The sequence below is a fragment of the Protomyctophum bolini genome, assembly GCF_963924005.1.
Source record: "Protomyctophum bolini genome assembly, chromosome: 17".
Classification (NCBI taxonomy): domain Eukaryota; kingdom Metazoa; phylum Chordata; class Actinopteri; order Myctophiformes; family Myctophidae; genus Protomyctophum; species Protomyctophum bolini.
Genome location: NC_137878.1, coordinates 29880776 through 29894494, shown reverse-complemented (window position 1 = coordinate 29894494; position 13719 = coordinate 29880776). Strand labels below are relative to the sequence as shown.

The window sequence follows — 13719 nt, the reverse complement described above, 5'->3', positions numbered from 1 at the left end:
TGTTTCGGGAGCAAAACAAAAATGAGAATGAGGTTTTCTGTTCCGAAAACCGCACTTCAGTAAGTGGCGCAATACTGTATGTCTCTGTTCCTGTGATGACCTTCACAGAAAGCTACAGTAGTCCTGCTTTACTGCTGCTGGCTTAAAGGGAAATTCTACCCACACTTGTCTTTGTGCCTTCAAGCACTAAGCCAGGGCCAGTCATCACTGGGGCTTACAGTATAGTACCCTCGTACCTTTCCAACCGCTCAGCAGGTGGGCTTCAGTCCCTCCCTCTATAGAAAAGTTATTTCATTTTTCTCTTGAAGCGCTAATCCAGGACCAGCGACGGAGCTGGCATTTATTAAAGGTCAAAGTGCACACAGAGGTCACTAAAGGTCGTATGACAATGACATCACTCTTCAGCAAATCCCCCTCGTCAGTCACGAAGAGAGAGAGAGGGGAACGCTGTCCCCATCCTGAACGGACTTCAGAGAGGAAGGAAGGAAGGAAGGAAGGAAGGAAGGAAGGAAGGAAGGAAGGAAGGAAGGAAGGAAGGAAGGAAGGAAGGGAAGGGCTATGATGGAGGAGCGAGAGAAGGAGTGGAGGAGTTTAGCAGTGGAGTCAACAGATCTGCTTCAGTGGGGAAGACCTCTCTCTCTGCTGTCCTTCTGTCTGTCTCTGTGTGTCCGTCCATCCATTCATCTGCACGCCGTGTGCGGTACACTGTGCGGGTATGTGTGTGCGTGTGTGTGTGTGAGTGTGTGTGTTAGACCTGTACACCACGGCCGTGCATCTGGATGACCTGGGCTCTAAGGGTCTGGATGGCAGCCAGGATCAGCTTCTGGTGCTCCAGGGAGGTGATGCCGAGACTCATCACGTCTCTGAAGACGCACACACGCACACACACACACAACAAACGAAATTATGAAGACTGGGTAGTTACGTTTAAGCACCTGTGTGAGTGTTGCGTTAGTTCATCTGTACACCCCCCACCAAAACAAAAACCAAAAAAACAATGTGTATGTTCATTGTGATCAACATCAAGTTTTGAATATGGCACGATCATGTTCCCTGGTGACACAAAATAATTCCGAACATCGAAAACATTGTCAATCGCCATTTTTATTTAGCCATAATTACATTTTGCCATATCCATGTATGGGTCCTCGTAAGATGGTTCCGTCTCTGTGCTCTGTGTCTCAGAGCACATAGTGGAGAGCTCGACAATGTATCACCAATGACATCGGCAGGGACTACAAACTAACATTCCAGAAAGGGGCCTGCAGTCGTTTCTATTAACGTGAAATCCCCACTGGTGACACCTCCGTTTGGTAAAATGTTCAAGCCATCCACAGCCCGTCTGAGACAAAGGGCAAATGGACAGAAACGGCAGCGTCTAAACTGAAATGCCCATTAGCAAGGGCTGATGCATGGAGATAAATGGTGCGGTGTGTTAAAGTGTTCTTTAAGAAGGTTGAACTCATCATGACACAATCAGAGTTCCAAGTCAGTACAATCTCGGGGGAGATATGCAGTCATGGCACACAGACAGTGCTGATCAACTCCATAATATGAAGCTTTCATATTTAACAATATCAATATTTAATATTATAATTACAATACATGTCTTATCTCAGACTTATTCATCCGTGTTATTAAAATGTATTCCCACAGCCCGGGCCTGTCACTGTGAATCGAAAATGCTGCATATATATATATATATATATATATATATATAGTGTATTATTATTTTTAATTTAGCAGTGTTTACAAAATAGCAGACTTTAGTAGAGCTGAACTAATGTATGGCATTATATCTTTTTCCCATTGAGGCAGGACGGTGAGCCAGCAAAAAGCAAAGTGTCCAAGTTGAGAAACCTTTTGCTCATGATTGAGCAACCACATTGCATTGATTATTTCTCACCAAACGTGTATCCTTTACAAGCGTGCTACATTGCTTGTTTCTCATCTAAAATGTATAAATCCATTACAAACAGGCTGTTCTCCCCCTCCCCGTCTCTGAGCTCCCCGGGCCGAGCGCAGCTGCTGGCTTTGATGTGCTCGGACCACTGGGTACTCTCACCGGAGCAAGACTTGCTTATTTATGAGGGCGTCTCTCATAACCTTGGTCATGGCCAATTGATTGCATTTTGCGAATGTATGGCCTGTGAACATTGGGTCAATGCTGCTGGTGTGAATTCAGCGGAAATCCGGCTTAACTCACTGTACGGTCATCCGCGCCACAGACTCCAGGTAGCAGTATCCAGCGGCGGTGAAGTTGTCCTTGTAGCGGCCCATGTCCACCGCGTCCAGCCACTCTCCCACTGAGTTGAAGGCCGGGAAGGAGGGAAGAGCCCTCTCTGACAGGGAGATGGATGAACTCAGTGTCCTGAGCGGAAGGGCAAGGATGAGGACATGGGGTGGAGAGACGTAGGATAGAGGGGAGGGAGAGAGGGAGGGAGAGAGAGAGAGAGAGAGAGAGAGAGAGAGAGCAGACAAAAACATTTAGTACATTTGATCAAGTGCAAAGTTGTCATTGTTTCCTTTCCTGTAATGTCTTTTGAAAAAGTAATACAATTCTCAATCAAAAAACCAATATTTAGGACATTCTTTGACACCAGGAAGCTGCTCCCATAGACGGAAGACTATTCTGAACACCGGCATCAAGTTCAACAATATAATATGGCCCAAGGACTGGTATCCCGATATGAACTTCAGCTGGCTTTGATTCAACCCCAGTGGCCCCTGTTAACTTATTATCTGGCCTGTCGCTGGCCGCAGCCGCCAACTTCTCCTTGTTATCGACCCTCTTCCCAAGCTCTGCGTTACCTGCGTGCCAGAGTGGAGGAACCGATGGCATCAGGTGAGCGGATGGTCTTGCTGAGAGCTGAATGGATCTGGCTAAAGGTGGGTCTCTCCGTTCTCTCTTTCTGCCAGCAGTCCAGCATCAACTGATGAAGATGGGGTGGGCAGTTCACCGGCGCTGGCAGCCGGAAACCATCTTCTATGGCCTTGATCACCTGCAGGAGGAGGAGGAGGAGGAGGAGGAGGAGGAGGAGGGAGGGGAGATAGGGAGGCATATGGGATGAAGGGAGACAGAGTGTGTTTTGGTTGGTGGTTTGAAATGCCACTCAAATCAGATTTCTAAAGATGTGGATCAGTCTGACACTGAATCCTGATCTATGCTTTGTCGTACAACAGAATATAAGTTACCGGTAAGCAGTATACCCGTTGCAGATAGGTCACCGATATCTGAATGCACAATTCAGATCGGATCACTTGCAAATAACAATATATTACCTATTACTTACCTATTACTTAAAGAAAAAAATGTTATCTTATTACTTTATTTTTTTCTCTCGCCCCCAGTAATTGCATCTTTTGTTCCCAAAAGTCTCAGACTACCCAGTTTGTTTCCGGACGGTGTAAGGCTCGGCCTTCGGCATCCGATAATTCACACGTACAGACAAGTGTGCATTGTTTCCAGTCTAGATCTAGACCTGCAAAGCGACTACATCCTAACCCAGTCTACCATTAATAAACACTCAAGCCCACTTTTGGAAAATAGTAACATATTAGTAATATTATTACTCAAAATGTGAAAGTAATTAGTTATACTACTAGTTACTGGAAAAGGGTAATAATGTTACTTTCCAACACTGAACATCAGTGATCTGATCTTTGAATATTTTCTCCACATCAGACTATTAGATTCCGCTGTAGACAATGAAGCTGAGGTCAAAGTACACCATTCACAACTTGTCTTCCCGTCCCTGGGGGTGAATGAAGGTTCCCCAAGGAACCCGTTTCATTTCTGTGACGTGCAGCGGAGCACAAAGTGCGACCGGCTATGATGAGACACGATGAAAAGATTTGCCCTGCGCCGAAGCAATTTTGTCTTGAGAGAAAAGAGCTTGAAGAATGGAAAAAGATTAATGGATGTATTCATGCAACACATCGACACAATAAGAAGAGTACCTAAAAGGGAAATTGCTGAGGACAAATTGTAATCTTTGACACTATTCTTGTGGCTGCAGTTTCACGAATTTGAATAATAAGAAAAAAAAGTTGAAAAGTAATCATCCATTTGCAATGAAAAGTAAGTGAATCTGTACAAACGAAAAACAACATCCCTGGAATCTGAAGAAAGAGGAAAAGGAGGTCTGTACTCAAATTCAAATTAGGCTCTAATGTTATATCAGGGTCTTTTTTAATCTTTGGTATTATTTTTAATCTAGTTGAGGGAAATGCATTTGTTTTTCACTTGATGTGACCTTGCTCATCATTATACTTACATTATGCACTCTGGCAAATTTCATCTGCATTGCTGCGTCCTCATATTCTAGGGCAGGATTAGTATGAACTAAATTTAATCAAATTTCAAGGTCGCCGTTTTGTAGCTGGACCTGATGTTGGCATCAGCTACAAAACAACTGATGCTTGACTCCTTGCTCAATATAGTGTTACATTAACAAGGTTGCTTGTATGAAATTCAACTGCAATAAAACTGCAATAAAAACAAGAAAATAACAACAACACTGTTGTTCCTGAAAGCAGCGATATTAGATGGAAAGTATACAGGACCAAGAACTTCTAGCAATGAATCATATTATCAAGAAAGCAATTTCTCCACAGGACAATGGATATGGTTAATATTAAATAACACATGGCATGCTGTATGAATTCAATCGCAGTCAAGGAAAATCCAAACAATACCAGAACTCCAATAGCACCCATACTACATACGCCTTCACATGAAACCTTTTCACAAGTTTGAAAGAGAAAGGGAAAACTGACACCTTAAGATGAATTATCTCGACATAACATTTTCTTTCCTCTGTGAAACAGCACTGCCCTCAAACAGCACGTAACCTGAAGATGTCCCTGTAGAGTGGAGACTCTCAATGTTCCCCTCTCCCTCAAACCATTGTTGTCCCCCATTCAAAAACCATTCACAATAACACTTCACAAGAGAGATATACCCTCAATATGTCTAGGCACACTCGGTTATGTCCTCCTGCTGAATTACAATCTCCTGCAAACAGAACGAATAATGTCAAAAGAATAATCAGAGGGAGCGCATCCATCACCAGACCTATTCCCTAAAAGTCCTCTCTCTACGTTTACTCTAGGACGGTTTGTGCACCCTCCATCCCTCCATCCCTCCCTCCCTCCCTCCCTTCCTCCCTCCCTCCCTCTACACCTGAAGTTCTATTCTCAGAGAACAGCGTCATATAAAGTGCTTTTTCAGCTTTTGACATTTTCCATTTAATCAAAGCTGGGAGGTAAAGGGTACGTTGGATCACAGGTGGGCTGGCTGTGCCTGCCAACTAAACTGCTGTTATGATATTATGTATCCATTAAAAATGGATTCATATCCCAGGTGCTCTACAAGTGGGACCTTTGGCCTCTCGTTTGAGACGTTTGGTAAATGTGAAATGGAGGGAGTTTTGTGTTGATTTGGCCAAATGGATGCTAAAGACATAAATCTACTTAGACTTATGCCTGTGTACGTTCAGTTTAAAAATGGAACATGCTAATCCATTTCATTTGGACTATACAACTCTCTGGATGAAGGATGCGCATTAGAATACGACTGGGTGTCATTTTAGACGGCATTACCATAATCAAGCAGGGAGGCTTTAATGAACTGTGTGAACTTTTAACATCATCACTAGGTGCTTTAATACTATTTAAATGGCCATTATCTTCCCCAACTACGCTCAAAAGAAAATAGCCCAGAAAAAGATAATCTGCTCTCTCTCTTCCGCGGCAGCCTAATATAAATGCTTTCAACTGTTTTTGTTTCCTTTGCTTCCTTTAAAAACAAAATGTAAAAACAACGACCCTTTCAAGGACAAGGAGTTGACGTGACCATAGGAATATAAAATGTCTGGCCACCCCATGTTGTTAATAATAGGTTTTCGACCCAAAACCTGGCAGTATAACCTACTGTATATCGATTAAAGGATCTCTGCAGACCTCAAATAGCAACACTTTACATTTCCTGAAAAGAGACGGAATAATCTGTAAGGATTTGGACTCTTTTAAGAACACACTGCTGCTAGGGGAGAAGCTATAGGACCAATGGAAAAGGGGACAATCTATCTTTAAGAGAAACAGGATTGGTCACGGAGCTGATGTGGACTTAAAGGGGAGACTTCTTAGGCCCAGCCGAAGCTTTAAGAGGCACCGTGACTTGGCTTTCTTTTAATAAGATCCCAGCCGGGCCACGGACACAGAGTTCACACAGAGATGGAGAGAGGGAGGCCTGCCACAGAGGACGACGGCAAGGCACAGAGAGGGAGGCAAACAGAAAAGACCAAAGATGAAATAAAGAGAGAGAGAGAAGCAAGGCATAAGAGAGAAGGTAGAGAGACAGAAATGGGCTGCACACACACACACACACACACACACACACACACACACACACACACACACACACACACACACACACACACACACACACACACTTACATCCTGGTTGCCCATATCCCAGTATGGTCTCTCTCCATAGGACATGACCTCCCACATGACGATGCCGAAACTCCAGACATCTGAGGCCGAGGAGAAGCGATGGTATTGGATGGCCTCTGGAGCTGTCCACAGCACCACACTCTTTCCTCCATGCTGGGAGAGAGAGAGAGAGAGAGAGAGGGAGAGAGAGAGAGAGAGAGAGAGGGAGAGGGAGAGGGAGAGAGAGACAGACAGACAGACAGAGCGGGAGGGAGGCGGAGGAAGGGTTGGTTTATCTCTTACTTTGACTTATTAAACATTTCATTTTGCATGAAAAGAAACTTGGGAGGTATGAACGCTGAACGTCTTCAGTAGAGACTTCAAACAAGCACGCCCAGCCGCCCAGCCACTCCCCCCCCCCCCCCCCCCCCCCCCAAAGAGGCACTTCCTTTGATAAAAGCTGGCCTGCATACATTAAGATTGGCAAATAACAAATTCCCGCTGCTGAATTACATTTTTATGTTCTTCAGCCTGGGAGCTAAGTGTTCACACAATGTAATGCGTTTTTCTGACCCGAGCTCACTTTTGTGATGTGCAGAATGTTCCATTATCTTTTATTTAACATATTAAATATTAAGAATCAGGAACATTCCTCAAAAAGAGTTGAATCGCCAACAAAACTGCAATAGCCACACAACTCAGCTACCTGACTAACACACCCAGTACTGCTGCAGCTGAGTATTACCATCTTCTGCCCTTACCAGTGAGGTGCATATGGCCTCTATCTTGGCCTTACCAGTGAGGTGTATATGGCCTCTATCTTGGCCTTACCAGTGAGGTGCATATGGCCTCTATCTTGGCCTTACCAGTGAGGTGCATATGGCCTCTATCCTGGCCTTACCAGTGAGGTGCATATGGCCTCTATCCTGGCCTTACCAGTGAGGTGTATATGGCCTCTATCTTGGCCTTACCAGTGAGGTGCATATGGCCTCTATCTTGGCCTTACCAGTGAGGTGTATATGGCCTCTATCCTGGCCTTAACAGTGAGGTGTATATGGCCTCTATCCTGGCCTTACCAGTGAGGTGTATATGGCCTCTATCCTGGCCTTAACAGTGAGGTGTATATGGCCTCTATCCTGGCCTTACCAGTGAGGTGTATATGGCCTCTATCTTGGCCTTACCAGTGAGGTGTATATGGCCTCTATCTTGGCCTTACCAGTGAGGTGTATATGGCCTCTATCTTGGCCTTACCAGTGAGGTGTATATGGCCTCTATCTTGGCCTTACCAGTGAGGTGCATATGGCCTCTATCTTGGCCTTACCAGTGAGGTGTATATGGCCTCTATCCTGGCCTTAACAGTGAGGTGTATATGGCCTCTATCCTGGCCTTACCAGTGAGGTGTATATGGCCTCTATCCTGGCCTTAACAGTGAGGTGTATATGGCCTCTATCCTGGCCTTACCAGTGAGGTGTATATGGCCTCTATCTTGGCCTTACCAGTGAGGTGTATATGGCCTCTATCCTGGCCTTAACAGTGAGGTGTATATGGCCTCTATCCTGGCCTTACCAGTGAGGTGTATATGGCCTCTATCTTGTCGTCCTGCAGGGGTCTGAAGCCCGACACCTTGCAGCCCAGATTGGAGTTCACAAGCACCTGGAGTGTGAGGAGGCAAGGGTTGGATTAGGGAGGGGGACCCCTGAGAGCCCCCTCACAGTACATATACACATCTAAACATGGAGGTGGCAAACATGCATTATACACGAATAACACATTTCTGCGCACTGATTTATGCCTACACAGATTGACTATAAACCAGCAAGTCATGCATGTACTGTACATACACATGCGCGCACGATGACACACGCGAGCGCACACACGCACACGCACAGTTTACTGTATAGCACTTTATCCTCTCCTCATCTTCTTTCTCACCTTGTGTGCCGCTAGCCGTCGATGTACAAAGCCCATCTCAGTGAGGTACTTCATCCCTGAGGCCACTCCAGCCAGCATGTCCATCAACTGCATTATGCTCAACTGACCTTCATGTTTCTGAGGGTAAAATGGGAGCAGGAGAAGAGAAGAGAAGAGAAGAGAAGAGAAGAGAAGAGAAGAGAAGAGAAGAGAAGAGAAGAGAAGAGAAGAGAAGAGAAGAGAAGAGAAGAGAAGAGAAGAGAAGGCAAACAAGATGAAAAAACAAATTAGGAAGAAAAAAAGGTGATAAAAGCAGGTAAAGACATGGGATGTAAGGCAGTGATCAAAGAAAAGCACTATGTGTTTCTGGTACTAAACAGCTGTATAATTTTGTGCTCACCGATCTGAATCTCTTGGAAAATAAAAACAAACAGACCATTAATTCGTATCATTATAAACCCTGCTGAGACGGTTCAGTGCCGCACAATAACAATTTATAGGAGCTTATAGCATCTTAGAGGGAAAACGCTCCATTTGTGCAGTTAATTATGCACATTTCCTTTATTACTTTAATATGCAGCAAGATTTCATGCAGGGCTGCATGTTGATAATCTCACAGCAGAACCCAAGATTATTGTAACTAATACGGCATTTGTGCAACAGCCGGAAAATATGGTTATTTGTGATGACTGTTATTAAACAATGTGAATTAAGGACACACACACACACACACACACACACACACACACACACACACACACACACACACACACACACACACACACACACACACACACACACACACACACACACACCACACACACACACACACACACACACACACACACACACACACACACACACACACACACACACACACACACAACAAATATTATTCCAAAACTCACTCTGAGGAAGGAATCCAAGGCCCCATTGGACATGCTCTCTACCACTATCATCATTGTGTTACCTGGAGAGAGAGAGAGAGAGAGAGAGAGAGAGGTAAGGTTATATGAGTCTAGCCCTGTCGGTGGCAGGGGAGGCATTGTGCAGTGCCATCCTTCACCCAGTGAACTGTGGAGGAGCTGGGAGAACCTGTGAGCTGCTCTGGCTGTCTCAGCAAGTTTAATGACCCTCTAAACATGCGCGGATTGCACACACACACACACACACACACGCTTGCATCCATTCTTGAACACATCATACACCCACACACACACATTCTTTCTGTGCCCAGGCACAGATGGCGAGGGTCCAGCAGTGCTATGAAATTCACAGAAGAGAAAATACTGCAGAAGACATACTGGAGGGGAGAGAGAGAGAGAGAGAGAGAGAGAGAGAGAGAGAGAGAGAGAGAGAGAGAGAGAGAGAGAGCAAGGAGAGAGGAGGGGTATTGGTGGCTGGTTGGAGGACACAGGTAGAGAGGTGGAAACATTTACCTTTTGGAAATGCTATATACCTTTTTCCTAGGAAGACACATGTTTGTCATGGTGTGTACAAGAACAAAAAAAAGCCATTTGATTATGTCCCCATAATCCATGGCTTGGTACAGTATAAGGTCACTGGGTATTCTGTCTAATGGAAGGGTATAAGGTATAAGGTCACTGGGTATTCTGTCTAATGGAAGGGTTCTTGCGTGATTCATACTTCTTTGTGCCAAGTCGCCCACCAAAAAGAAATTACTTTTCTTGTGACCTCTGCGATCTGACTTCTAGTGCGATATCCACTCAAAATAACATCATTAAAAACAAAAGGTACTCGATTGCACACAGTGGCAAGAGTAGCTAAATTTCAATTATTTTGTATTTGTTTTACTGTTTTACTTTAGCCATTATTAGTATTAGTACATGGCTTTACCCGTTACAGCATGAGATTGGAATAGTGAGAAAGCTGCAGAAACATTGCTGTTACTTACAGTATATGACAGTATGGCAGCAACAAGACAGAGCCGGTTGAGTGGAGTGGAGAGGGAAGTAAGTAATAGAGAGAAACTGACCAAAGACACATGGAAAGGCAGTGAAAGGGGCAGAGGACGAGAGAGACGAGGAGACAGAGAGCCGAAGGGGGGGGGGGGGGGGGGGGGGGGGTCAGAGTTTGTGGTCAGCTAAGCAGAGAGAGAGAAGTGCTACTCCATTAGAGAGCATGGCAGTGCAGACACCTCTAACATCCAGGTGAGGGAAGGTGTGAAGTGTGGGTTCATTCATGCAGAGAAACCTGTGGGAGTTAAGAAGTAAACTGGCAAATGTGCCCTCTCCCTCTCTCTCTCTCTCCATCAGACATCACACGCACACGCACACGCACACACACACACACAACACACACACACACACACACACACGCACATTCTGCAAAAGTACAGATGGCAAGAGAGGTCCACTCGGTATTTCACAGAAAAAACGGAATAAAAGAAAATCTGGAGAAAACTAAATCACCGCAGAAGTCAGGGAGCGAGAAAGAACTCTGAGAAAGTAAGGGCTGTGCTGTAGGTGACAGAAATATGGACGTGGAGGGATTGTGGGAAAACAGCTGCGTCTTGAAGATATAATAACCACTTTCCTTGTAATAAAACATATCTGGCAAGAGAGAAAATAAAATAAATGCCAACTGGCACTGTAATACCCCACATAATATGACGATTGATAAGATGCAAGACATCCAAATTGTCTGTAACAGTGTATATAGCACACGCAGCAGAAGGTTTTTGTGCCCTATATGTTTGGACTCACCACAACCCCAGTTCACAGTTTTAGCCTCTGCTGTGCTCAGCAGTCAATCTAGCAAAGAGGACGCTGGGGGGTACTGGCACGGCCATGGTCGAGTACATATACTGTCCCAGGATTTCAGGCAGCTTGGATGATCTATTACTGTTGTTTTTTTCCCTTGACATTTTCATGGTCAAGGACAACCAAATTGACTTGTATTTGGTGGTGGACACCCATCTGGGGAGATATTGTGCCCATATTGGGGCGGCAGTGGCTCATGGGTAGAGTGGCTGGGATGGGAACCACAAGGTTCCCAGTTCGAACCCGGGCTCCCCAGAGTTAGTGTCGAAGTGTCCTTGAGCAAGACATGAACCCCTAATTGCTCCTGATGTGCAGGTTGGTGCCTTGCAAGGTTTCCTCCGGTGTGTGAATGGGTGAATGTAATGCATAATCTATGTGAAGCACCTTGGATGAAGGTGCTATATAAATGCACCATTTACCATTTATAAGAGATTTGTCAAGATTAAAAAAAAATAGCATCCATCTACTGTACAAGCTCTCAACACGTTGTGACATGACGCGTTGTTGTAAAAACTTTTGTAGGCTAAATGGTTCAGCCATATGCGTTTTGACCTAGAGTCGTTACACTCTCATACTGTAGTTAAATTAACACGAACACTGTGTGGGCTTTTGAATAAGCTAATGGAAATCGTACAAGTAGCAGTGGGAAATGAGTCAGCCCAGAACCATTGTTAAAATTGCTCTTTGTTGCAATCCTATAACAGTGTCAGAGGTTATTTCTGACTCACAGTCACAATAGCAGATTATTATATTACTACTCACCTAGCCTGGGAAGCATACCATTTTTGTGTTTCTGATCCGGTCGGGAGCAGAAAGAACATATGTCATGTTGTAGTCACTGGTTTGTAGTCATCAAACCACCCTCTGGAACCAGAATTACCCAAATAATTCCCCACGATCAAGGGCATTGATCATCATTTCAGGGCCTACCCAATAAAAGCCTTGATGTCATGTATCCGACAAGTACTTCTTGGAGTAGTTTGTTTGGTAATATCCATCTTTTAGTCAAACTCGTAGCAAGTTTAGCAACTGGAAACAAACAGGGCAGATCAAAACAAAGTAAGGCCGAAAAACCTGAATCACCTTACCAGAACCAGTGTATTTTTGTTTATTTTTTATTACTTTTGGTCTAAACCACTCCTAGACTGGATCACATGGATGATTTTGGAACACAGACCAGGCTTTCCTCTGAGGTAGAAAGTGACGTGAGGTTACTACTCAACAAACTGCACTGATGACACTTCAAATGGAGGCTGAACGGAGACGGCAATCCTTGTCTTGGTCAAGGACACTTAAACACTAACCCAGTGGAGGCTTAGCTGAGGATTGAACAAGGACCCTTCCGATTCCCAAGCGGTCACTCTACCTCCTGATCCACTGCCACGCACGCGCACACTGCCGCAGGCACACACACACAGCCACACACACACAGGCACAGCCACACACAGCCATACACACACAGCCACACACAGCTATAGGAAGAGCTAACAAGGACAAATCCAGATCAATATGGGTTCCAACTGATCAATTCCAATAGAATAGAATCGAATGGAATTGAATAGAATTGTGCTTGAATCAAAAATGTTAAAAGGTTAAAGCACTATTATTCTGAGAGTAATCACTGTCTCTCCTATTTAATATAAACAGAAAATACATATTCAAGTCGATTGAAAAATGTACAAGCAATCAGGAAGGAGTACCAATTCATCAGCGTCAATTTTTATAGTGTCCCAGCTCCAATTTTGTCTGTTCATTTCTTAGTGCCATCCCTTCATATTTCACTTGTTCAATCTGTATTCTGTGCAAGTCTCTCTCCTGATTGGATAAAATAGGTATCCTGAGCTGAACATGCATTTTCTGTTTACTAAAGAGGAGGAGAGATGGGGAGACTCCTGTTAGCTGTTACTGAACAAAAACTCTATTATCAATGAGTACTATCAGAATATACTTCTATTTCACACTTATTTTAACAAAAATAAGTCTCAAAGTGGTACGCATTCTGCCACAGCAGCAGCATCCTGCGACATCAATGGCTCCTTTCCTCTTTTAGCCCCTTAGTCTTGTTCCACAGTTATCCAAGCAACCCTAACAAGGTGTTTAGCGAACAGCAGGGTTCTGTCTCTAATGACACACCATGTGGTGAGTCTTCCCTTTGAACGACGCATGCAGCCAATGGAGGAGAAACAGGGAAGTGGTGAGGGGTGGGTTTGGTTGTGTTGGACCGGATGAGATGGGAGGTAAGGATTCACAGGTGAGGCTGCTGAACACGCTTTGGACTGGAGAGGACAAGCTAGGTCAGCTGGAGGCTCACATCATTTGTTGGCTCATTAACCGGGCAGCTTGTAGCTAAATACCAGCTTAGGATGAGACGACACGGTGGAGATACTCAGAGTGGGAGAAGGGAGGGCAGAGAGGAGACATCGCAGAATTTAGAATCACATCGGGCACTTTCAATTTAGCAATACAACCATAATCTTTATCATTCACCACTGTATTCGAAATAATTAGTTGTGGTGTGGACAGGTGCTTGAAAAAGCGCCTGGACTACATTTGCACCCACCACTACTGACGACCGTAAAGACGACTT

General features: G+C 44.6%; 1 protein-coding gene across 1 annotated transcript in view; it reads right to left on the bottom strand.

Moving 5' to 3' along the window:
- Positions 1 to 748: 748 nt before the first annotated feature.
- epha10 (EPH receptor A10) overlaps positions 749 to 13719 on the bottom strand; it is a gene marked incomplete at both ends in the record, with an annotated part of 171907 nt that continues 158936 nt past the window's right edge. Inside the window, 7 exons of the mRNA XM_080786983.1 lie at positions 749 to 863; positions 2207 to 2371; positions 2812 to 3002; positions 6460 to 6612; positions 8005 to 8091; positions 8371 to 8487; positions 9258 to 9319. Of these exons, the coding sequence (XP_080643109.1) occupies positions 749 to 863; positions 2207 to 2371; positions 2812 to 3002; positions 6460 to 6612; positions 8005 to 8091; positions 8371 to 8487; positions 9258 to 9319 (890 nt within the window). The remainder of the gene's footprint in view (positions 864 to 2206; positions 2372 to 2811; positions 3003 to 6459; positions 6613 to 8004; positions 8092 to 8370; positions 8488 to 9257; positions 9320 to 13719) is intronic.